This window comes from Stegodyphus dumicola, chromosome 9 (assembly GCF_044657685.1).
Source record: "Stegodyphus dumicola isolate Sdum_Otavi_A_Nest chromosome 9, ASM4465768v1".
In the NCBI taxonomy this organism is placed as follows: domain Eukaryota; kingdom Metazoa; phylum Arthropoda; class Arachnida; order Araneae; family Eresidae; genus Stegodyphus; species Stegodyphus dumicola.
The window spans coordinates 45,729,538-45,757,119 of NC_140776.1; the positions used below are offsets into that span (position 1 = coordinate 45,729,538).

Sequence of the window (27,582 nt, forward strand, 5' to 3'; positions counted from 1 at the left end):
TTCATTGGTGATTCAGTTTCGGATTGTTGTGCAGACTCATAGCCAGAAAGATCCGCGTTATTTTGTTCTTGATTCTCTTTTAATTTTCGTTCAGCATATATATTCGCTAATACGTTGACAAGGAGGCTCTTTGTAGATATTTAAAACCATATTTAAAGGATTCTTGATCCGAATCCTTGAGTTTGTAGTGTGTTTCGGTGTAGCCAGCTCCATCGCTTGAACTACTCTCATGTTCGTAACCGTTACTGACGTTATCGCCTGAATCCGGTATTTTTTATGTTTGAAATTTCGTGAGTAGTGTTTTCTTTCGTTGTTACTGTAGTGTTTTCAAAACAGTTATTTCCACTATTTGGTGTAAATTGTCTAGTGCCAGTGGAAACGATTTCATAATGGACTGTCGAGAGTTTGGCTATAAATTACTGCTATCTTGTTTGTGCATATTTCCACTAATTATTTTGATGATTATTTCACTTTGCGTAAGTGGGTGCTTACATTGGATACCAAAGTCGATCTTAGTCGAGGTTTCATTTTCTATGCATTGATTATTAGGTGCTTCACTGTTTTCTGCATCTATATGAGCGACAACTTGTGACTCGGTATAGTCAGATCCAGTACATGAAATATTCTCCAATTCTTCATCATAGGTCACATTTGTTCAAATTTCGGAACATGACTGGAAATTTCATGTTTTATGTCTCATTTGATTATTGTCACTATGCTAGATTAAAAATATTCATTTATATCCTTTGATGGAATTTGTTTGCAGAGGCATCAGTTTTATCACATGGTGTCCACAGATCTATTAAAATAATGTCATCTTGTATTCTCATGTTTCTGTTGATGACAATGTTCATGCTTGTCTCGTGATATGCAAATGCATTGATACATTGATTATCACATCCTGTTTCATCCAAAGTTTGGTGTTCAGTGTCTAGATCTTTAAATGTTTCACTGCTTTTTACTAAAAGGCTTATTTACTAACATTTGCATCAACATCAATTAGTTTTTTGCTTTCATGAACTGTAGCTTCATTCATCCAAAATATTATCTCAGAAATGGCTTCATTTTTATGAAAAAGGGAAATTTCATTAGAGATACTTCTTTCTTCATAACATAAATCAAATGCTGTGCAAAAGTTCAAGAAGTCAATATCGTTTTGTGGTTTAGAACTTCTGTTAGTTATCGGTATTAATATACCCATAACGTTACGATTTACATCGAAATAACGATTTTCCTTAAGTAGTATGAAATAATTTATTCTTTCTATTTTCACGAAAGGTTAAGAAAGTAATTATCAGATAAAAGAGAATAACCATGCAACTTGCCTGGAATCAAAGGTAGCTAAACACACTGGGAGCCAAAGCATTGGTCGGTACTAAGACCATAATCGTTGTTCGTAAGAGAAAGAAAAAAGTATACATTATTTTACTCAGCAGTCCATGCATTATGCGCTGTAATCGCAGTTTCACAGCTCACTCGCACCACCTGAAACCAGTTTTTTATAGCTTTTCTATAAAGCTCTAAATTAGAAAAATAAATCCCTTTCTGAAAGCATTTCACTCCAGAAAGATAATAAATATTCACTTTAAATGTGTTCAAATTAGATATACAAAAATATTATATTCTCTTTCTTACGAAGAATAAACTTCGTTGAGAATGCTACTGTTTGCTGTAAGCTTCGTCAACAAACACTTATTGTTTGTTACAGGCCTTTACATATAATAAATAACACTAAATATTTTAATGTCTTCTTTTTAAGACTGTATTACTGCACTGAAAGTTTCAGTATGCTCTGTTGTAATACATAATTCTAGAACATTACCTGTAACCGCGAAATTAAACTGTAAAGAGAGTTTAGAAATTACAAGTTTTACAGTTAAGTTACACATTTCTCATTCATAGGCTTGTAGTTTACAATTTTTTCAAGCCAATCGAAATAAGAATTCTTTGTTATAGAAATTAGAAAAAAAAATTAGAAAAAAGGGTCAGACTGTACATTTTATTATTTTTCTGAATACTTAAATACTTATTTCAAGGCTCCCTTTAAATTTCAATGATTCATTTCAAGAGTGTTTTACACAGGGATTTCTTTCGAACGGCACTTTTAAGAGCGATAATTTGCTTAGAACGTGATGTTTAATGTTCATCGTGTCTCTCATTTAGTTTAAACTGTATTTTGTCTGAATAAACTACAGTGGTGGCCAAAATTGTGGACACTTTTGGAAATTTTTATGCTTTTGAACTTTGTATGCTTATAGAAAATGTTACATTTCGCAAAATGCAAACTTGTATATATCGTTTTAAAGGGAATTTATTACTGAATTCATACAAAACACAAAATTCAATTATTTGCAATACAAAAAAGTTATATGTACTTTAATATAAATAAAAAACACAGTTATGAAGTGATTTGTAATGTCTAGCTTTCCTGGCCAATCACTGTTCTTGTTCTGAGAACCAATCAAATGTTAAAACTGCCAGTAGAAGCTGACATCATGTTTACACTTGAAACAATTCATTATTTTGCTTTGTTCTGTAGAAGAAGGACCTGTTTCTTATGCACTGAAATTAAAAGTAGGAATTTTTGTAAAAATTTTTAATATTTAGTCAAGAAGCAAAGACATCAAATAAAAGAGTGGATTGGACACCTAGAAAGAGATGTAATATTATTGTGTTACGAGAAAGTGGTCTTTCCTATGCTGAAATTGCAAGACAGGTGGGTGGTTCAGTCACTACATCTGGAATCCGAAAGTTTTGTTTACGATATCAGGAGACAAATTCAATAAAAAACAAAGAAGGAAAAGGCCGAAAAAGGTGCACCACATCTATTGATGACAGAAGAATTAAAAGACTATGTCTGCAAGATAGAAAAATGTCATCAGCGGCCATCAGAAGTGATCTGAATGATGCTGGTGTTTCTGTCAGTTCAAGAACAATCAGGAGAAGATTAACAGATGTTGGACTGAGAGGTAGAATTCCACGAAAAAAGACTTATCTTAATTTTCAGCAACGAAAAAAAAAAAAAAAAAGACTACAGTGGGCCAAGGAACACATTACTTGGACAGATGATCAGTGGTCACAAGTTGTATGGAGTGATGAAACTAAGATATCGTTATTCGGTAGTGATGGGCGAAAATATGTAAGACGTAGAATAGGAGGAGAGCTACATCCTGACTGCATTCAAGCACTGTGAAGAACCCAGTTAGTGTTATGATTTGGTAATGCATGTCAGCAGATGGTATTGGTCGCCTTCATGTCATCGATGGGACACTGAATGCCAGAAAATACATTGACACTATTCTAGAACCAAAACTTCTACCTTCCATCAGAGATCTCTTTCCCAACGATGCTTCGTTTATTTTTCAGCAGGATTCTGCTCCTTGCTACACGGCCAAAGTATCGAAAGAGTGGTTTCGTACAAAGAGCATTAAATTGTTGTCATGGCCAGGAAACAGTCCTGACCTCAATCCTATCGAAAATTTGTGGCACCGTTTGAAAACTCTTGTCCGAATGAGGCGCCCATCAAATAAAAGGGAACTAATTGAGGCTATAATTGTTTCCTGGCATCATGTAATAACGAAAGAAGAGCTTAAAACTCTTGTCAGCTCAATGAAACGTCGATGTGAAGCTGTAATCAAAAATAAAGGGTACCCTACTAAGTACTGATAACTCACTGCAATCATCACTATCTAATGTATATCGATAAATATTATCGTTTAACTTTTTTGTATTGCAAATAATTGAATTTTGTGTTTTGTATTGAATTCAGTAATAAATTCTCTTTAAAATAATATATACAAGTTTGTATTTTGTGAAACGTAACGTTTTCTATAAGCATACAAAGTTCAAAAACATAAAAGTATCCAAAAGTGTCCACAATTTTGGCCACCACTGTATAAACCTAGGGGCAATTCTTCTATAATCAGAATGAAATTATTAGTTCTTTTCCAATAAATAACATAAGCTGCGCTTTTCTTTCATTCCTACTTTTCACTTAAGAAGGGAATCCGTGTTGCTTTTAATATCTCTAAATGATTATTAAATTTTATCATGAAAAAGAAATTTAAATGGTTTTAAAGGAAACTTTTCCATTAGCTTATTGTTGCATTAGTAGTTGATGGAATAAATCGGGAGTTTCAGGGCTACCCCAAGACATTTTGCTGTCCGCTGCAATCTCTAAGGATCCTAATTTCAGCTTACCTAGTGGACTCGCCGAAACCTAAAATATTGCCTCTCGCTAATTCTGCTCGTTAAATTATAAAAATATAGCCATTTCTTATATATCGATTCTTCTCTAAATGCTAAACGCCTTGCTCCTGTTGCGGCCCCATGGGCTGAATTACCTCTCCTGTCTTCTGTTAAACTTATATTTTTTGAACGCAAGATTTTGAACATTCTTGCACGTGCTTTAGTTTGCACAACCTTGTGGTCTAAGCGAATATATGTGACATGATTCAAAAGAAAGATTAGGCAATGGATAAATTAAGCTTGACTTTTTGTAAAACTTATTAACATATTTCGCTTAATATATTTTTTAATTAGTATAGTTACCTGGCCACTATTATTAATTGTGTGTTCAATATTGTTTATACTTTCTTTATGAACATTCTGATTATCGAATGCAGAAATTTGACCACGGTAGTCTGATATTGGTGGAGTAGCAACATTTTTAGAAATCAATTTTTCAAATAAATAACTAAAATCTGAAAGCTTTCAGATTTTACATTACGCTCAAAGGGAATTTTTTAAATCTTTTGTGTGTTACATTTCTTTATTAAATGTTATTTGCGCTTAAACCATAAAATTCAATTCCACAACAATATCGCAACACAATTTTAAAAAGTGAATATCTTTAGATTTTCCGATGCATAGTCTAGCGCGCTGGAGATCAATTTTTTGGGGGGGGGGTACAGTGTTGCCATTGCTCGCTTTGAAATAGTTGAGTCGTTACTCAAAAATTCGTTAAATTGTTACGAAATATAAAATCGATAATAAAACAAATTCCAAATTAGAGCTTCCATATGCCCATACTCGATGGAGGATTACTTTACTCAAAGTTTGATGGACATACCGTTGTTTATCACAATGCGAGAGACATACATACATTCATGCAGATTCTTCATTATTTAATTTCTTTTAATATAACACAGGGCGACAATATTTGGTGGCAACAATTTGAAAAGTGAAACGGACAATAAAGTTTTCAACGCAAAATGCCAAAATGGAGGTTAATAGCCCTTCGGACTGAATGCTTTATATTACACCCAAAATAGAGTTTTTTTAACGTTTAGTATGTTACTGTTATTTATTAAATATCATGCTCATGCAAGATAATGCAGAAACTGGAGGAATTGGAAACAGATTTGTGCAGTGTGGAGTAGATCCCTGTCAATCTCTCTTCTCTCTCTCTTCTATCTTTTTTTTTAAAATTTTTTATTATTATTATTATTATTATTTTTTATTTTTATTGTATATATTATGAAACATGTATGTATTACGGCCCACTGTATATATTATGAAACATGTATGTACTATGACCAATGAAAATTATTATGAACTACTATGTATGTATTATGTAACAGGCTCAATATATTATGAACTATATAAGCATGTATATGTATGAACTACGTATGTAAGCATGTATATGTATGAACTATGTAAGCAAGTATTATGAACTACTTGTATATAAGCATGTACTATGAACTATGTAACTATGTAAACATATATTATGAACTATGTAACTATGTAAGCATGTATACAGGACCAATGTATGCCCTTATAGGCCCCATGAGGTGTTGCCCCGAATAGTTGCGGAACCTGGACTAGATCCGAATAGTCTTAGTAAGCCGCACGGGTGTCCAGATTCTGCTCTCAACTCAACTCAACTCAACTCTTCGTATTTAAAATCATAAAATTCAATTCAGCAGCAATATAATAAAATATTTAAAAACAGCATACCTTTAGAATTTCCGATGCACAGTCTCGCGCACTGGAGAATAAAATGTTTTCCTTTTTGTTTCGTACATTTTTGCCATTGCTTGCTTTGAAATCGTCGAGATGGTTAATCAAAAATTCGTTAAAGCTTTGGAAAATTTGAAATAGATAATAAAACAAATTCGAAATACAAAATTCGTACTTCCAAGTGGCCATGTGCGGTTGGAGGACTACGTTATTCAAAATTGATGGCTGTAGGTACCGTTGTTTTTTCACAATGCTAGAAACATTTATGCAAATTCTTGATTATTTAGTTTCTTTAAATATAATACATGGCGATAATATTTGGTGGCAACATTTTGAAAAGTGAATCGACGCAAAATGCCGTTTTGAAATTAATAACCCTTCCGGGGTGGCGCCCTTTGCGTTAAAATATTTTGCCTAGAATCCACATTTAATTTTGTTCTGTATTTATTTTTAAATATAACGTGGAAAAAAAGTCTTGTTCACAGATATAGGTTGTGCAAAAAGGCAATAAAAATTTAATAGCTTTATTTGAAATGCTTCTGAATTCCTGTTTTCGGTTAAGCCAAAAGTTAACACGTGTGTTATTTTTGAAATCTTTAATTAGAGGTCACAGGAAATTTCTGTCAATTGATCTTTCACTTCACGAGATAAAATTTCAGGTATATTTGAACAAAATGGATTTGAAATCCAATTTTGTTTTTCATAACCCCCGGGAAAATACATATTGAAATTATTTATCAATGGAAAACAATGATTTTCTTTGTTGGATTTATTTTCAAATTATTTTCGGTTAGAAAATTTTCTAAAAATGGCAAAAAGCTTAAAATATTATTATCCAATTCTTTGATTATTAGCTCGAGTTTTTACCATTGCCTTTATTTTATCTCTAACGGTAAAATAATTAACATTTTGTTCTTGTAATCCTAAATTTAATTCATTTAACTTTCCAAAAATATCAGCTAAGTATGCTAAACGCGTCAACCATAATTCACTAAATAAACATTTTTGTAATTCAAATTTTGAATCACAGAGGATAATTTGAATTTTTGATCGAATTTCAGAAAGACGATTTAAAACTTAAATCGTCTTTCTGAAATTCGATCCTGAAATTTCTCTTGATAACCACCGTACTTCGGAATGTAACAAAAGCGTTTCATGTTCATTTCCCATCTCTTGGCATAAAATTGTAAATATTCTTGAATTTAGAGCTCGGCTTTGAATAAAATTACAATTTCCACAGCTTGATTCAAAACGATTTTAGGATTTTCGGCGATCGTTTGGTTACTAAAGCTTCACGATGAATGGAGCAGTGAGTAAATTTAGTTTCAGGTGCGACTTTCTTTATTTGAAAAATAACACTGGAATGTTTTCCTGTTAAAGCCCGAACTCCTTCACTGCACACTGCAATGCACTTATTCCACGGAATATCATTCTCAGACATAAAAATCGCAGTTACTTTGAAAATTTCATTTGCAGTTGCGCTATCATGAAGAGATTCAGAAAAAAATTACATTCAACAATTCCTTTATCTTCTTCGAAAGGTATGCAAACTAATAATTGAACAAAGTTCGTTATATCAGTACTTTCATCCAATTGCAATGCGAAATACTCAATGTGTTTTATTTTTTGGATAAGTGCCCCTTTTATGGAATTTGCTATTTCGTGAATTCGTAGATTTATTGTATCATTTGATAACGGATTATTATCAAGTTCGTTAACCACTTTTTCGTTAAATAATGTGAAAACGATGTCTTTAGCTGCTGGTAATACAACGTTTTCTCCAATAGTGTGAGCCTACTCAGTCTTGGCAATTCTTAGGCTTATTAGGTAACTAGTTTCCAAAGCTTTTTCACTTGAAGTAAAAAAATCTTTCATTGTTTGTTTACTATTTGCAGACTCCGATAATTTCGTCTTAAAATATTCTTCAGACTTATCCTTTAAACTGGCATGCTCTAGATTCAAGATATCTTTTAATAAACGAGGGTTTCATACTTTGATTGGATCACAGTTCACTACAAACAACACATGAGGTAAAGGGTCTATTTCATCTCCATTCCAATGAAACCCAAATGATAAATAATTTTTATTATATTTCTAAAAACAATTTTACTTTTATTTTCAGTATTCTTAGAGGTAATAGACTGTCTTGGATCCATCACCTGTGAATCCTCACTTTTCCGCTTAGTTAATCCTAGCCATTTTTTCATTATGAAAATCTAGGTTTGTTTTACTATTTTTTCACAAATATTTAGAAGCTCACTACATTACGAGTTCTTCAAAAACAAACGATGGTATTCTAAAATCGTGTAGAAAAGTAAAGAATACAAAGCAACAAGAAGACAAAATACCTCCTGTTAGGAGACAGCAAAGCGACGTAAAAATTATTCTCATTGAAAATGGAGCAATATGAGCCCAGAACTAGCGATATAAAGTGCTGACAGGCTAATAAATCGATAAACTCTAAGAGAATTAATGAGATACTATTATCTTTTTATAGGAACTTTATTTATTTCCTATTAAATACAGCATCCATTTCTATCACTCCTCTTAAAAACATCATTTATGGCAAATTTTATTATGTCTAAAAAATGGTTGTTATGTCTAAAAGAATATTTGTGAAACGAACTAAATGGAAGTACCGTGAAAACTGCCATGCAGACAGATCGTTCGCCTCTTGTTAAAGTCCATAAGCGGCTATTGATATTGAACAGAGTTCAGATCGCATAAATTTACGAATGTTAGAAAATAAACTCAATCAGGACGTTGGGATAGAGAATAAACTCAATCAGGATGTTGGGATTTTAGTTTTTGAATTTAATAATTAAAAATACTTTGCTTCTATTTTTATTGTACCACCTATTTTTCTCTTGTGTACCACCTCTTGAGAACTCCTGGTCTAGAATAAACTCGGATGTTAAAGAAATGACACCCAAATTTATCTAGCCAAATATCAAAAAGGATGTAAAAACATGGAGTGGTGCTTGTATTAGTTGTAAGAAAAATAAGATTTCATAACATATAAAATTTGGATTAGGAACTTCTCAACAGCCTGATGAATATTTTAACGTAGTTCGCGTTAATTTAATACATCCTTATTCATCATCTGCTAATTTTACATATTGTTTGATCGCTACACTTGTTGGATGAAAGCCATTCCCTTTCGTAATTTAACAGTCAAAAAAGTTTCTTCCTAAGTTACTACGGATGGTGAAGAAGTTCCTTCCCAGGTTATTACGGATGATGAAGTACAATTTACTTCTGAATTATTACAAACCTTGGCAATTACATGTGGAGTCAAAATTCAACACACAACAGTTCTTTTAGGTGTTATAGGAGCGCTGAAAGAATGGCTATTCCATTGCACAAATGGTTTACAGAAAAACAAAGTCTCTGGATAACTTTTTTATAAGCCGAAAGTTTCTACACTTCAAATATTACAAAAATATATATATAAAAAAAAAAAAAAAAAAAAAAAAAAAAAAAAAAAAAACAAATGGAACTGTTCAAGCCTTCTGCGATACAGCTAAATATTATTTCTAAAGGGGGTTTTGTCCATAAAGATTTGATTTTGTATTCTCATGTCTTCCTACGAACCGACAGAATTAAGAAACCGTTAAAAGCTACGAAGGGCCTTTTAGAGTGATTAAAAGAAATGAAAATTACTTCATAATACAAAATCAAAGGTAAGGGAGTATATACTTGTATTGAAAAGCAGAAGCAACTTATTGTATAATATCATACAATAAAACCAAGCGATTTCTGACATCCAGCTCGAAACCCAAGTAAATGCAAAGACTTCGGTATAGCTTGTCCCAAATGACGAACGATCTCAACTTGTGCGACTTGAACGACGAATAAAACGTCCTTTACGCTTAAGTAACAATGTTGAAAATTTTTTCTAAACACTACTGCTGAATATGTATAACTCCAATTGTATATATTTATTTATTACATAATATTTTAAAAAGTTCTAACATTAGTTAACTTACCTTATATTCTTCCAATAACAGTATATCGTAACATTGCTGCTGACGAGGGAGTAATATAGTGGCAACTAATTTAATATTTTTAAAAATTATTATTAGCATTTTTCCCAGTTCTTTTAAAGTCTGTAATATGTACCGAAAGATGTATAGAATATGGATATGTATGTATAATATGTATGGAAGTTGTATTGAGAATGATTATGCTCTTTAAAGGCTAAGACAAGAAACTGATAGATAAATTTCGTCATATATTTATGAATGTAATAGTACTTCGCCATGAGGAATGTCCTGCATAGAAAATGCGAGCTGGAAATGGAAAGTGAACAGCATAATGAGGCCGATCCTGCTTTATTAACTGCATGCGAATTTCTTCATTTTCTAAACACTAGTTAAATTTATTTTACTTTCTATTTCTGCGACAAGTAAATGCAAACAATTGCTTATATGCATAAACAAAGCGAGGCAGCAGAGAAGTGGGTAAGCAAATTTGCATATGTCTGATTTTTTTGATTATTTTGAATTTCTCTGATTATTCTGTTCTTTTATACTTTAATAGATCGATTTCTTGTCTTAACTTTGAAACTCCTTTGGTTTCCTTTTTCTTTTGCACTTTGATGTTTCATTTTCTGACTAATTTGGCAGATCTGTAAAAACTGTTTTGCTATTTTGTAATAACGTTGTATACAAATAATTGTCATAATTAATAGGTAAAAGTTTACCATTGGGTGCCCCTTGTTCTTTTGGCGATTATGTTTTGACGCAAAAATCAGCGCAACCGCTACACAAAACCAAAATAAGATGTCAAAGAATTGCACAAACTCGGTGTCCATGTACACATCGATCTATTTTCACTTAAGAAACATCAGTGAATTTCACAAACTGGGCATTGCGCACTGCCTTAACTTTGTTCATGTACACATCGATCAATTTTCACTTAAAAATTGTTTTCTTAAATGTTTTACTATGTATTATCATTTTGAATTGAACTCAAAAGTTATTTAAAAGTATACTCTTATAACATATCGACAACAGCCAGTTAGCTAGTCTATTTCATGTTTACTGCATAAGCTAAGGAAATAAAAATAAATTAATTCACATTGGAAAGAAAAACTGTGTTTAAAGTTATTTTTTGATAAGCGGATGAATAGTCTCCCATTTTAGGTCTTATATAACATCATAAACTCCTAAAAGTAACATAATAAAAGACTGCGATGACTGAGGAACTTCTATCTTTTTCTCTTTTTTGATAACTGTGTAATTCATTTACTAACTGTATAGTTCATTTATAAAAAATATGTTTACATCAGTAACAGTGCTTTCTGTGTTGAAAAAGTGTTAATTTTTCATAAAAAAATTATTTCTCTGAACTGCAACTTTTTTAGACCTTTAGATTTAAGGAGATCTAAAATTCTGTAGAAACTCAATTATTTCATAAGAAGTATTTGCAGTTTAATTTCATTTTTTAACTTTTGGAAAATGCGGGTTTCCAATCTTTCTTTTCATGCAAATAAAAATATTAAAAATATATATATGTCATTTATTGATATAAAGGGCAGTAAACGAAAAGAAATAAATTTTCTTTACCTCCGCTACGGTAAGTACTCATTCCGCTCACAGAAAAAAAAAAAAAAAACATTCTACTTATTCGCAGTTTTTTAATATACAGTTGGGCTGTGAACCCTGATAGTTCGAATATTAGAAGTTCTAATATATAAGAATAATACATGCAGGGTGCATAAAACATTGTTCGTAGATGAAAAAAATGCGCATCCCAATACCTTTTGAAGTAAGAAGAAAAACAAACTGAGGATTGGATTATAATAAATTCGGGAAAAGTGGCTGCAATTATAGCCACTACCTTCACTAGCCGTTATTAGAATAGTACAAGACATTTTATAAGAATACATAAGTACCTGATTTACGTGGATCGTTATTTTTTTCCTTTCCTTCACCACTATTATTCCTCTAATTATAAAGAATCTGTAATGCTAGGACTCTTTATGCGAAATCCATTCTACATAGGACTAGTTTGGTTACCCCAGAAACCGCTTATAGCGAATTAAATACATAACTGCTTTGCATGTGGATTGACTTTCTACCTCAAAGGGGCGTTAGCCCAGAAAGACTATTAGTCTCAAAATGACATTTTGCATCGGTTCACTATAAATTTCCATTTCACTTTTCGAATTGTTGCCATTAAATATCATAGCCCTGTATTATACTTAAAGAAAGAAAATAATAAAGAATCTTCATGAATGTGTGTATGCATGTTTCTCGCACTGTGAAAAAAACTATGCTACCTAGAGCCATCTGATTTTGAAAAGCGTAGTCCTCCACCCTAACATGAGCACCAGGAAGTCCGAATTCGGAATTTGTTTTATTGTGTGTTTCATATTCATTCATTTAAATCCACATACTGAATAAATTTAGGGAACTTTTACATGCTGCGATTATTGACGAAATGACTCCACTCGTGAACTTTATAAACTGTAAGAAACCTTTATATCTGAAATAACCTATGGACACCCACCTCTTTAGCGTTATTATTACAATTCATTATAACATTGTGTGTTGGAAGTACTAATTATAATTATCTCATCATGTTTATCTGTTTACAAATTATGTTTATCGCCTATTTTTGTTGCACCAAAACAGATGTTCAATTTAATTTGTGAATTTCAAATTGTATTCAGACTATTTTATAATCTACTTTTGTCCTACATCATTATTTTTAACAAATACTGGATGCGGGGTGTATGGTGGGATTGCATGATGTATCATAATAGGCAAACTCTAGATCATTTCGAAAGCTTCAGTCGATGTAAATTCTTATAAAACTTGCAATCCTCCCTTTTTTTAAAGAGTTAGTGTGGGAAGGCATTACCAGTTGATCTATGGTACGTCGCTGGTATCCCCCACACTTTTATCTGTACCTGTACCTATGTATTTCATATTTTGTAAACCTTTAACGAATTATTTATTACCAAACTCAAAACTCAGTGATTTCAAAGCGAGCAATGGCAGCAACATACGGAAAAGAAACATTCTTATCTCTAGCGTACGAGACTGCTTATCAGAAATTCTTAAAGATATGGTGGTGTGGTGTGGTGTGGTGTATTTAATTATGGCAAAGCACACTAGGGCTATCTGCCTAAGGGGAGGGATGCCTTCGTGGAGGACTTTCTAAGGGAAACTGGCTCGTATACACGTTAACATGGGAAAAACCACGAAAACACCCATGCAGCCAGCCCGTTCGCCTTAAAGATATGCTATTTTTAAATATTTTTAGCCCATAGGGACATTAAACCAAATGCTCTCGAAATATGTATGTGTGTGTAAATGAAAAAGAAAAGTTCCTTTGGGTGCAATATAAAATTTGCAAGTTTTTGGACTTTTTTTAACACGGCTTGTGTAAACCTAGTACTTATTATGTAAAATCTGCTCTAAATTGTATTAATTTTAATTAGCACAGAAATCATGTGGAGCAGTTATCCAAGAATTTTGAAAGCTATATCAAGGTGGGAAAATTAAGAAACTGTTCATTTTTACTGTAACATTTTTCAGTCTGATTTATATACTGTAGGCTTCTTTTAATAATTAATCATAATATAACTTTACCGAGGGTTCAATGGACTTTTCTTTCTTTTCCAGAGTTTGAAAATAAATGGAAAACCACATTCCACAAATCAGACACAAAATAACGATTATTTTTTCTAATTACAAAGCAACTATCTAACTTCAAAATGAGCAAGCAAACTGAAGAAAGGGGCTTTCTGAAAAGAGTCTTCTTTGTAAGAGAAATTTCTGTACCTCCATTCCTAAATTTGGAAGAGGAAACACTTTTGGAAAAAGAAAACTAGTCGAATTTAATGGTTTTCATATTGAGAACGTTGCATAATAAAATATGTGACAGCTCGCAACCAGTTACACAATATGTGTTCTTTTTTATACGTTCTCATTAAATTTTTGTAAAGAATAATAACAGTACATGTTTTTATGCGTGTATGCATTTAAAAAACAAAAAATACAGGGTATACAGGATATAAAAATACAGGATAAAAAATTCTCTTTAAAATGATATATACAAGTTTGCATTTTGTGAAACGTAACGCTTTCTATAAGCATACAAAGTTCAAAAACATAAAAATTTCCAAAAATGTCCCAATTTTGGCCACTACTGTAATCCTTGATATTAAAAAAATTAATAACATATCATCTATATATATAATGTAGGTAAATCACAATCGTATCATACGTATTTGTATATACAATGTGCATTATAACAAAAAAGTATTAACGGTACTGATTAATGTATAAGTAATTGAAAACACAGCTTTTATTTAGGACAAAAGGCATTCAGTTCCCTTAATTAGCTAACTTAAGTAAAACGTGTTAACAACATTTCAGGAAATAGGTTATACCACTACCCTCTTGAGATCCTTTCATACTGCATCAAAAGCATCACGAAAACATCACTGAAAACTGTTGCTCCCTTTACTTTTGTGCGTTCCCCCTTTTAAACCTTTGCAAAAAGAAAAGAAATAAACTCCGGCAGGAAAAAAAAGCCGCTTTTTCGAAGCCGTTCGTTTAGAAGAATCCATACAGCGCCACTAGGCGGCGCTGCATGTTATCAGATCATAGGTAAATGCGAGCAGACGATCTCCTCCAGCATCACAAATAGTATTTCTTCCTTTGCTGTCGCTGAGGCCGCAAGCTCAGGTGTTCGCAGTTATAAATAAACTTGAATCCTGGATGGAGTGAAATTCTGAATGGATTAAAGCTACAGCATCATAAGGAAATACTCGTTTAAAGCACGCGCATCATCGTATATTATTATTGCATTTATTCTTTTCTGATAAAAGAAGAATGTTGGCAAGTGTGAGCATTCTTTCACATGCATGCAAAGTGTGCATACTCAGTAGCTGCGTGTTGCCTATTGAAATGATAAGTAAGAAAAATCTTTATTTTGGATGCTAATATTGTAAGTTTTATGTGAAATATTTGTTGGAAAGTTTTCGAATAGAAATGTTTGTGAAATTTTATACATGAAAATACGTGACAATAATTTAGTAGCACGGTTTCTAGAAAGTTCGTTTGGCTCCTCATAACCCAAAGTGCATCAAGTTGTTCGTAAAGATAATTTTAACTTGGTAAATAAGTAAGTGTTAGCTTACCTTTGCAACATTTACCATCAAGAAGAAAAATAACATACGGATTTGTATTATTTGAAGAACTTGTGTTTTTTTTTATATAGAAGCTTTAAATTAATATCTGATTGTAAGAGCAGTAAAAGGAAGAAAACAAAACTAACTTATTTATAACTGTAATGTGTGTTTAGGGCTTTTAACTAGATTTCTAAAAAATAATATCGTTTGCATTTTCGAAAGAGAAATTAAGAACGATTACTAATGATAATTGTTGCCTAACATATTTCTATGCAAAGAAGTAAGCTTAATAAATTTTCTCTATGCAAAATAAAAATTATTTTTGAAAACAGTAATATATTTTATTAGAATTAAGTTTATAGATTATTCTTTATCAAACCAGTTTTATTTAAGTAAGTTTTGGAAGTAACATAAAATTAGGCGAGTTTCATAATTGTTAGGAATTCGAAAATAAATAACCGTACATCTTTCATTATTTAATTGTATTAGTGTGTCAAAACAAAACGAGAACAAGTTTTAGAAGTTGAAAATGTTTTCTTAATAATTTCAGAACATAAAATTTCTTTAATGTAAATAACTGAACTTTAAAAAAAAAGATTTGTTATTAAAAGCATATAACTTTGTTTTCATTCATTGTTAAAAAAAGCGTTCATACGAATATAAATAAAATGATCAAATTGTTAAATTTTTATCAGGAAATTAAGATGATAGAATTTTGCAGTTCTGTAAGAAAAGCAATGAATTATAAATCTGACAATAACATATAATTCAGAAAATTATTATATATAAAAATCTGAATTAAATAAAATGTGCGCTAATGGGAAAATAAGCATGAACTTCATACTAATGCAAAAAGATAGATTATAACAAAAATTTAGCATTTATATTCATCTTACATATTTTGTAGTAAGTTATACTAAAGAACTGAAGATAAATAAGACAGAGAGAAGCAAAAATCATATGCGATATCTATTTTACAAGTGGGAACAAAAAGAAATTTTTATTGCCTGCACTCATCTGTGCGTTTGTTTTAAATTTTAAACAGATACTTTGTATGTAAAAGACATTATTTGTGGAAAGCTTAATATACTGATACAGAAACAAGACAGTGACTTTGTCAATAGTTAAATTCCTTGCAAATTTTTTTAAAAACCAAGGAAAAAAAAGATTTAAAGAATTTTAAATTTGAAAATACATAAATGCATTTTATTAGGAAATTTAAAAGTGATAAAGAACTGCTTTTATAAAACTATATTTTATAGTAGTGTTAACTTTTTGAGTTTCATAAACACTTTCCATATAAAAATTTATATTACTTAAAAAGTATAAGAATGGCAAACCAGGAATCTTCACCAAAACTTCTTATCGATGGTCAGCAGACTTTTGTTGCTTCAGAATCACTGACTAACGAAGCTGAAACCTCGCTTACAGAGCGATGTGGGTATTGCAACAAACCCAAGAGACCAGAAAAATCTCAATCATCGCCAGAAAACACGCATTTATGTCAGTGCCCCAGCGCTTCCGAATCTACTGATCCAAACATCCGATTGGGAACAGTTCCCTCAAGCGCTTTTCGCAGATCACCATCACCGCGACCCTCTCTTGTGCCATCACCTGGACGCTCGAATGCAACCCTTGGAATACAAAGTGATGGTGGGAAAGTAGAAATTGTGAGCATTCGTGAGAAGCACGGTTTTTTCCGGAAGGCAATACCACATATGCCATTGCCATTGGCTGTGTTCTTATGCTTGCTGAACGTTTTGCTTCCTGGCACTGGTAAGCGACTTTTTAATTCTTATTTATTTTTGAGCTTGTAAAAGAATAACAGTTAGAAAAGTTTCAATTTTTGGATGTTTTTGAAATTTTGTGAAATATATTTTTTTCAGAACTACATATGAGTAAAACGCTTTGGATACTAGTGAGTTTAATGGGTTAATGCTACTGTATAAGATATACGAAATGCAATCTAAATTATTCAAGTGACAGATAGAGCGTTAAAATAATGATTTCAAAAATTCTCCTATTTAAGAAACAATTTAACATATAATTTAATCAAAAATTAGTAGCTCGTACAACCAACGTGATCATCGATAAATGCCCGAAGACTACAAGAAGGCTAGTTTTATATATAAGTTAACTTTTTCCACAGGGCTGGGACATATATGTTCCAAATGTTCAAAATTTTAAATGTGTCTCAAAAAATTTCAGTAAATTATAGAGATTTAAAATTTACTTTTTAATATGACGTAGGAAGTGTAAGGCCCTGTTAATTTGTTTTTCTGCTTCTTCCTGTAAAATTAGCTGATTTAATGTCTCTAATACAAGATTGCCTACATAAAATTTGGTTCCTAGAGCCCTTTGGGAAAAGGTTAATGATATCTTGAAGCAGCAATGGCTTACGTGCAACATGTGGCTGGTAAAGTCTCTTTGTGCGGTTTGCTGCTTAGCTAACAAAATTTATGATTCTTAATTTAATTTTCGAACGCATGCATATATTTATATTTCTAAACTTCTTTAGAGCTATTTTCATATGAAGATTATTTGAAATTAATATCACAATAAACTTCATCCGTGGTTATTTTCTATGACATATAATATTTTCTAAGCGTATTATATTGTGTGTCTTGGGCCTGCAGCTTCAAGATATAGCTTAAATTAGCCTCAAAGGTTTAGAAGTTGGTTGTTGCTGTTTCAAGGAATATGCAGTTTAGGGTTCAAGTAATTTTGCCACGTTCTTCTTCCTAAATACTACGTGAATACAATAATGCTAAAAATGCAATAGTTCCTAAATATGTTGGGTGATCAGTGAAAAGAAAGGGAAGAAATAAGCATTGAATCCAAGTTCATGTAGTAGTTGACATTCAGTAATGATGACGGGTGCGGGACCAGAAAGAAACAGCTTTATAAAGTTCGATACATGCCAAACTATTATAGTTCTAGCCAGCATTATAATAACTAGCCAACAGCTACGGCAGTTTTATATAGATGCTTTCCCTAAACCTATTTAGAGCACCAGTTTGCTTTATATTAGGCATTATGAGACATCATCTATACAGTTCTGCCTTGCACGCCAGAATTTTCATTCAACATTCTTTCTTCGACAATTCCGTTTAAGCGCTCTGTTTCAAATTCTATGGATGTAACGAATTCTTTGATTTTGAAACGTCATTTTTCTCACTGACTTTCACTTTTTTTATTTCTGATAAGTATCAGGGATAGCTATATCTTTTAAAGTAATAGTTAATTAATCTACATGGACAAAAACCTTGATAAGGACTTCACTGCAGCATAAATATTATTTTATATGCAGCATAAATAGTGAAATAACGTTGCACCAGAGTAAGGAACGCCCAGACCGGGCCACCGAGTAGCTCATGCAAGGTTTTTATGAACTAACACCCAAAGGCGATCCTATGAGACCGAACTTCCCCCAAGGACTACCTTTTAGATTATTTAATGTGGAGCGACCACACAGCTCAAGACAGACTTGACAGTATCCTTACATTCACTGCCGAGCCTGAATGAATCACCGGATAAACGATGACTCTAGTCACTGTGAAGTCAGCTGATCCCTCACATACTGTCCACATAAGAGTTGCCATCTCGAAGGGAAGGGGTCGCTCCGGATTAAGCCGTGAAAGAGGGATAGCACACTTTCGTGTTGCCGCTGCCCTCCCTACATTGAGGGAAGGCCTTTCGGAGGGGTTATTAAAACAACAGATGATCCTTTTAGTAGCACATAGAAAAATAGTGAGATTACATATGCAAATTTTATTTAAATTTTTTAATTTTGGATTTCAGCTGCTTTGTTCTCCATTTGTGGATATGCTAAGAATGACTTATTTGAATGAGTTAACCGCGATGTTACTGAAATTTCGAATGCTAATATTTGTAAAATGCATATTGTTATTTTTAAATTACTTCTGCCTTAATTCTTAAAACTGATTTGGAGGTAAAATATTTATATGCATGCTAACAAATTTTTTCCTGAATACTATCTGTTTAATTTGTGGGGTAATTTAAGTTAAAAGGATAATTGTATAAAGATATCAACTCATAATGAAGTTCCATCAAATAGATATTTGATGTAATTACAACATAGGAGGAAAGAAAGATTTAAAAAAAAAAAAATTAAACTTTTTTTTTCAAAGTTTCTGTTGCAGAGTTGTATAAGATTCCAGAATTACGTTATTTATCGGACACTGAAATTCTGCAAAAAATATTTCTTTTGCTATTGAGCTATCTGAAATTCTTCAGATTTAAAATTGAATTTAAATTTAAATTTAATTTTCATGTAAAGGCAAGGAAAATTTTCTGAAACTTTTTGTTGCTAATAATGGTATCAGTAACATTTTTAGGGTAAAACATTTTCATCCTTGGACAAGAAAATAAATACCGTACTTATGAAAAATGAAATAAGTATTGATATATAATAATTAATATGAAAATAAAGATCGTATTTCAGTTTTTATTTTAAGTTGTTTGCTTTGTTAAGCTAAATCTCCATTTTCTATTTTTAGAAAATATGAATTATTATTAATTATAAAATGTTTTTAATTCTCTTCCATTTACTAATTGCGTATGAATGAAAGCATGCGCCTGTACATGAGCTGACACCTAAATGTGCTTTTAATTTTGAAATGGACTACAAAAAAGTGCCCTGGCTAGAAACACGAGCCTTACTGCAAAGCTACTTTGCTAAGAATTTCATTCTGCAACCAGGTGGGCATTTAATTACTGCAGATCCATCATCCAGAGTTAATGTGCACCAGATTTAAGTTTTATACTACATAATATTAATATTTACTTGCGAGTAGTTTGCAAACTTACATCTAATAATAAAAGTTTCATAAAACTAAAACGCAAGAATGTATGTCTTTGCAATCAATATTTTTTATTTAAAAAGCAGAATTTCACAATATTTTAATATAAAGGGTGTTGAAATAACTATCGCAAGCTGTAAATAAATTTAAATATTGGTCCTTTCTACTATGAAATTTATTTAAAATAAGGTAGAAAATTTCACGGAAATATTTCCGTCACTGGGATTGGAGGGTTATGTAAAATAAGTTTTTAGATGATCCCTGTGAATTTCCACTTGGTGAAATATACATTTTATTTTATTTATTTAGATATAAAATATTCCATAGCTTTATTTTCAAAATTCTCGATGCTATGATTAACAAATACTTTCACGAAGGTGTTCTGTAAATTTAATATGTATGCTATTACGAATAACTGTATTTTTGTAGCTGTTTCCCAAATTTTTTTTCGAATATTTTGAATTATGCTCATGATGTGCACGAAAAAATAATCTTGTCAGCAGATTTTTATCTCAATGAGTTTTTGAAACAGGCATGTAAAGGCAAGGAATATTTTTATTTTAAATTAAGAGTGATAAGTATTCAACTAACTGGAAGTTTTCCATGGATAGTGTAAGATGTTAGATTTTATTTTTATAAAAGAAACCGCCCCACTAATAATGTTCATGAAATTGTTTAAAAAAATATAAATTTATGTTTGGGATAAATATTTAACGAAATAAAACATATAGCCAGCTTTTTGAATTATACATTTGTTGTTTCTTTTAACAATATTCTTTTCATTCTATAAAAGGCAGTTTGTATATAACAAGCATATAGTAAATATCGTCCTTCATATAAAATGCAACGCTTTCGCTTTTTGGGCATCATGAAAGTTCTTTCAAACATAATTATACTTTCTTCAATAAATTTTATAATTTAAAGTTTAAGTTTACCGGAGAAAATTTAATTTTATATTACCAAATACATTACATAAATTACATGAAATTTGCTGGTTGTAATCACTGACTAAATTAATTCTTCTTTAGCATTAAAATTTTTAAACTGCAAAGCAATACGTAAACAAATCAGGGTAAGATCCAGGATTTCATGGCCATATATATACGGTCTAGATTCTGTACCTTACTGAGAGGATTTTCTTAGTGCAAATGTGTTAAAGCTCACTTGAAAATTCTATAACTGTAAATGCATATTTTAGTTTTCGGCACACAGCGCAAGCACACTACTTAGCTTCTCACTTTGTATTGCTTTACTTGGAATTCATTTATGTGTATGTATCTGTTAGCTACATCAAAATCATAACTTTTTATTGTTATTAGGATATAAGAATTATCTGTATCACTATTGTCTTTAAAATAGTTAGTAACACTGAGCATGGTCCAGTTTCATTCCATTCTCACACCAGTGTTCTCAGAGTGACTCTAATAATAGTGCTGCCAGTACTAAGCACTCAGCATACCTGTTATGATCTCAGTCCTCTCAATCCTATTTTACATTAGTGATATTAAATGATTTATAGTTTCACGTTAAAAGCACAGTACTTTTGAGTTCCCTCACAGCATTAATGCACGTTATTTAGCATGGCATCTATCGTAGCGTCCCCTGCCAACTCCGCTTCCTCAGCAGGAACCTGCCTCTCGACTGCTACCTCACAGGTCTCCGCTATTGTACAAGAAACTGACTCCGACTCCTCTAGTAGGGAAGTTATATTTAATAAGCACTGTGATAAGATCTTAGCGTTGCTGACGGCCAAAAACACATCGAAAAAATTTAATAAGGCAGATACTACCATACTGCGAAATAGCCTCATCAAACTAAGGAGCTTACTAACAGAGCAAGAGCTTACGATAGCAAGACTAGAAGGGCAATTAGAGGAGACCAGATCAAGTGTCACTCTAAAGTGCACTCACCAGAACACGGTACATTCAAAAGACGAGAATAATCAAATTCCTGAAGAGGAGGACAAAGCTAACTTGTCACTTTATACAGAAGTAGTTAAAAGAGGTAGAAGAAAAGGAATAAAAGGTAAATCCACAGCAGACAACTGTCAGAACGATTTTCATAGAAAAGCAGAGCCTGTACTGCTGGTGAAAGGTAAGGACGTTGATAGAACACCGGAGAGTATTAGGGCACAGCTCATTGATACCATTAAGCCTCAGAAACTGGGAATCTCGATAACACTTGTACGCCCTACCAGATCAAAGGAATTGTTAATTCGTTGCAGAGAGAAAGCACATCTCCAAAGGCTCCAGAGCGCCATCCTGAATTCCACTAGTCTTAGAGAGTCTCTCAGTGTTAGAATTCCCAAACCGATAAGGAAATCACTTATAGTCTTTGGAGTGCCGCAGGACACCACGGCTGAGGAGGTAACTACAGCTTTTGAGCAGCTTATTCCTCAAGAGTCCCGAGATATTGCTTTCCCTAGAAGACCTCTGCCCAGAACAGACGGTTACAGTAACTAGTTGGTAGAAATCGCCTCGGAACATTTTGTCAGAATTCTGAACTGCAAGAGGATATTCATAGGCCTTAATTCTTGCTCTTTCAAAGAATACTTCCAGGTTCAGCGCTGTTATAACTGCCAAGAATTCGGGCACTTGGGAAGAAACTGCAAGTCAACTCCAAATTGTGCAAGGTGCAGCAAAGGACATCTCACAAAAGAGTGTACAACAGCCACAGAAAGTTGTGTTAACTGTCAAAATTCTAACCAGGCGAAAGGAACTTCTCACGACTTCCATCACCCAGCCAACTTTTCGAAATGTCCTTGTTACCGAGAAGAATTGGAACGTCTCAGCTTGAACAGAACCCTCCCAATGTAAATTCGCATAGTTTGACTCAAGAATTAAGTAAAATAAGCTTTTTACAAAGCAATCTCCAAAGAGCACGCGCCGCGACACTCAATGTGGCACAGATATTAACAAAGTCTTCAATCTCCATTTCTCTACTACAAGAACCGTACACCTCGAATGGCATCATTCCGGGTTTACCATCAACGCACATTGTTTTTCTCTCCAAATCTAACTTGGCGGCAACAGTCTACAATGGACCTATGGCTCCGTTGTTGATAGATCAGACAGAGAATACGGTAACAATCATGCTGGAGGACAAAAATAATAAGTACGTAGTAACCAATGCTTATTTCCCCCCAGTCTCCCAATAGAGGGGCTGTTACAGGAAATAGACCCAGCAATCTTGAGGCTCACAAAATACTCTATCGTGGCTGGGGACTTCAATGCAACCAGTCCACTATGGGGAGCTGACAGAGAGGATAATAGAGCACGAGCTGTCATAGAATTTGCCACAGCGCACAGGCTTACAGTTGTAAACACACTGGATTCCCCTCCTACCTTTAGAACATCTAGAGCAGTAGGTTGGCCAGATGTAACTTTAGCATCCTCCCCAATTGTACAGTATATGAACAACTGGGTTGTTTCTGACCTCCCTTCTTTTAGTGACCATCAGATAATCCAGTATGAACTGGTAAATTCAGTGTCTTTCGAAACAAAACAAAGATTTAAGACTTGCTTTGGGGGACACAAGAAATTTCTAGAAAAGCTCAGGCCGTATGTCGTAATTAACCAAGAAAATTTAAATAATTGTACCACACCAGTCCAACTAGATGAGGCGTATGATACTCTAGTAAAGAATATCACTCAGGCAGCAAGTGCTTCCTACAAAAGGAAAGCCATTCAAGTTGACAAACCATTGTCCTGGTGGAATCCCAGCCTCACAGCTCATAGAAGCAAAGTACGGGCCTTGAGGAGGCTGGCACAGGCAGAACAAGAAGAAGAAGTAAGATCCGTAAAAATGTTAAAGTACAGGAAAGAACGTGCTCTCTACAAAAAGCGCATACAGAAAGCGAAAACTGAATCTTGGAAAAAACATTGTTCCAATCTAAAAGAGACTTATGGCCCAGTGCAAAAAATCGCAACAGATAGAGTCTTTCGCCCAACTCAGCTAGTCGCAAAACTGGCACCAAGTGCCTCTAGCATATCAGATGTCCTGCTGTCAGTGCTCACCACTATCTTTCCCAAGGATGATGTAAGGGATGACTTTGATGAACATGGGCAAACAAGATATAACTTTCGAAACTTTCTTTGGACCAGCAAAAAGCATGACCATCAGCTCCCTTCCATTCAGGAAATTACTAGAATAGTCAAAGGCCTCGTAAACAAGAAAGCTCCGGGACCGGATGGCATCGATAATATTATGATCAAATATATTCATCATGAGTTCCCTCAACTTTTTCTTTCGTTATGTAGGGCTTGTTGGAAAATAGGACACTTTCCTAGGGCCATGAAGTGGGCAGAAGTAGCATTGTTCCACAAGCAAGGTAAAGATCCATCGGATCCGGGAGCATATAGACCAGTTAGTCTTCTCCCTTCCATTAGCAAGGTACTAGAGAAGGTCATCTTAGGGCGGCTCAACTACTTTCTTAAGATTAAAAATTACATCAACAAAAATCAGTTTGGTTTCTGTGAGGGGAAGTCTACGGAGGAGGCACTTAAGAACCTTCTGGAGAATATCGAAGCCAGCAGGAACAATGACAGATACACAATAGTAGTGGGAATGGATATCAAAGGGGCATTCGATTCGTTATGGTGGCCAAACGTAATTAAATGCCTGGATAATGCACAAATCCCTTTTGAAATTATCAAGCTCTTGCGAAGTTATCTGCAAGATAGAGGAGTACAGGTTACTACGAATAAAGGGGTTATCAATTACCAACTGCAAAGAGGATGCCCCCAAGGTTCCTGCTTGGGACCCACGTTATGGAATTTGGTGGCTAACACAGCCTTTACTCTGTTTGATAATAATCCAAATGTGAATATACAAGCCTTCGCAGATGATTTTCTTCTAGTCATTACTAGCAAGAAAGACGTGGTACAAAAGGCGCAAAAGGCAGTCGACGACTTTGCAGCCTGGGCCAAGAGTCACAAACTGATCATCTCTGCAACGAAGACCCAATTGCTCTACATAGGTAGGAAAGGTATTCCTAAAAGAAACCCGTCCATTAAAATGAACGGTATACCGATCAAATGCGTGCCCAATCTGAAGTACTTGGGACTGACTTTTAATAATAAATTATCTTGGGTTCCACACCTGAAGAAGGTGAAACAGAAAATAAACAGCCTTACAAATAACATGCTCAAAACAGCAAGAATACAGTGGGGAACGCCAGCCAATATTCTGAGAAGTTGGTATCGTACTATATCCGAGAGGATTATCTTGTATGGTGCAGCAATTTGGGGGGAAAATATCTCCTCACATATGAGTAAACTATTGCTCACAATACAAAGAATGCAATTATTACTGATATGCAGAGGATACAGAACCACTTCTACAGCAGCACTTCAAGTGCTTGCTGGTATACCACCATTAGACTTACAAGCAGAACGGGAATCCCTATTGGCAAGAGTGCTGAGACTGGATGAGAATGCAACATTATGGAATCAGAACTATTATCACACAGACTATGAAAAGCACAAACCAGTTCTTTTAGGGCACCCCGCACACATAGACTTGTCCGACAGCATTCAACTTGTGTACGCATCTTCAAAAAAGAACAGCTTCAGCCTCTACACGGATGGATCCAAAACAGAGCGAGGCGCCGGTAGTGCATTTTGCGCTTTACAAGGGGAGACTATTATTAAAACATGGAAAAGAAGACTAGATATTAGAAATACAGTCTTTCCGACAGAGGTTGCAGCGCTAAAAGCAGCAATTAAATTTGCAGTTTATTCACTTAGATTCAGAGCAACAATCTTCAGTGACTCGGCCTCTAGCCTAGCAGCGATTAGAGGAAATAAAAGCAAGAGCTCTTATGTACAAGAGCTCAAAAAATTCTTTTGCATTGCCCTCCCTCCTTACGTCCACACTTGGTCTGGGTCCCAGCTCATGTGGGCATCACAGGCAATGAAAAGGCAGATGAGCTTGCCAAATCGGCAGCAAATGATAAAAGCCTGAGAGAATATCCTGTGAAACTCCCAACCTCTTATCTCAAGAGAAGTACTCTTGAAAATTTATTATGCCAGTGGCAGGAAAGGTGGGACTCAGCACCCACTCTTTTTACCACTAGAAGGACCTACTCTTTTTTTCCAAAAGTGGGAACTGTAGCAAAAGTCACGAACGGTGCACAGACCCACTTTTTTTCTGGACATGGACCATTCCCTACCTATTTAAAGAGGTTCCACTTAAGCGGAACAGAATCCTGTGAATGTGGAGAGGTAGGTGATCCAGATCACTATCTCTTCCATTGTGCATCCACCAAACTTTATCACCTGAGGAGACCAAGTGATTTATTTTGGCCACAATGGGCAGAAACAATCTGCAAGAATAGTATTGCTAAACGCAAATTGAATGAGGTATTAAAGTACTGTGCACAGAGTCATGCAGGCATAAACAGAGCGAACACTTCAGAATAATTGACAATTACTGCACACATCTGTACCTTGTACGCTCACAATTAAAGGATCATCTTAGGGTAAAGACTTCCTTGTGAATGACATAACATTAGCTTTATTACCATTGCAGAACCTTGAACAGTTCAATGTTTGTGTGATTTAACCACATTGGTGCATAGATTCTTAATTTTTCATTGTACACATCTTTGTGACTTTTAGATTACCCTACAATTAATAAGTCTCATAACTGAAAGAATCATTAAAACGTATTGTAAAAATTACTAGTTATATAACTGTATCATTGTTGAATTGTTTTTATTCCATTATTGGCAGAATTATATTTATTTATTTACTCAGCATAGATGGAGGCATAACCTATTGTTACCCCCCCCCCCCAAAAAAAAAGGAAAAGAATTTTTTTTTTTTTTTTTTTTTTTAAAGTTAGAGTACAGAATATAAATTGGATTATGCTTTATGCTTGAAATATCAATGTTTAAATCATGTTGTTGGTAGTTCCACTGTATTTGCTAACTAGGAATGGTTTTGAAAAGTGTATTGTAACCTAACCTTAGCATTTTTCATTTATAGTATTATCATTGGGTACCTGCATCAATAATGAATAACAGTGTATGGTTTGATTAACATTGTATATTATTTCTTAATTTTGTAATTATATGGCTAACTAGTACAGTGTGAATTGTAATCAAGATATAGAGCTACTGTATTTACAGTAATTGTTCAGTATATCTGTATAAGTAGTAGTATGAGGTTATGCGACTTTAATGCTTATATATTTTGTAAATTTTGTACATATATATAATAGAATCACAATGTATTGTACCCAATGTAAAATGCAATTCTAGCCGACTGTGTACTTTTGTAGCTTATAGTACTAGAGTGTAAAGTTTTGTAGGCATTGTATGTACTCGAAATTTCGCGATAGAAAAATTATCTAATATTATCGTATTATATTTATAACCAGGTTTACTATGTCTTGCATTTATATAGGATATTCTATGTCTTGCATTAATATATTCTTCTATGTCTTGCATTTATATATGATATTGTTACAATGTATAGTACTCAGCGTAAAATGTATTGTGGTCTAGTGTAAAACATTGAAGTAGTATTGTAGTGTAAAGGAAGTATAGCAACATTGCCCATGTTAAAGTAGTGTAGTATAGTTAGCAGCGTAGTAGTTAAAATAGAACTTGAGTTAACAACCAGGCAGTTATAGATACTAAAA

At 33.4% G+C, this 27,582-nt stretch overlaps 1 protein-coding gene across 1 annotated transcript in view; it reads left to right on the forward strand.

Moving 5' to 3' along the window:
- Window positions 1-14,614: 14,614 nt before the first annotated feature.
- The window catches only part of LOC118181258 (uncharacterized), a 320,872-nt gene continuing 307,904 nt past the window's right edge, over window positions 14,615-27,582 (forward strand). The window contains exon 1 of the mRNA XM_085823405.1: window positions 14,615-16,888. Within this exon, the coding sequence (XP_085679531.1) occupies window positions 16,444-16,888 (445 nt within the window). The 5' untranslated portion in view covers window positions 14,615-16,443. The remainder of the gene's footprint in view (window positions 16,889-27,582) is intronic.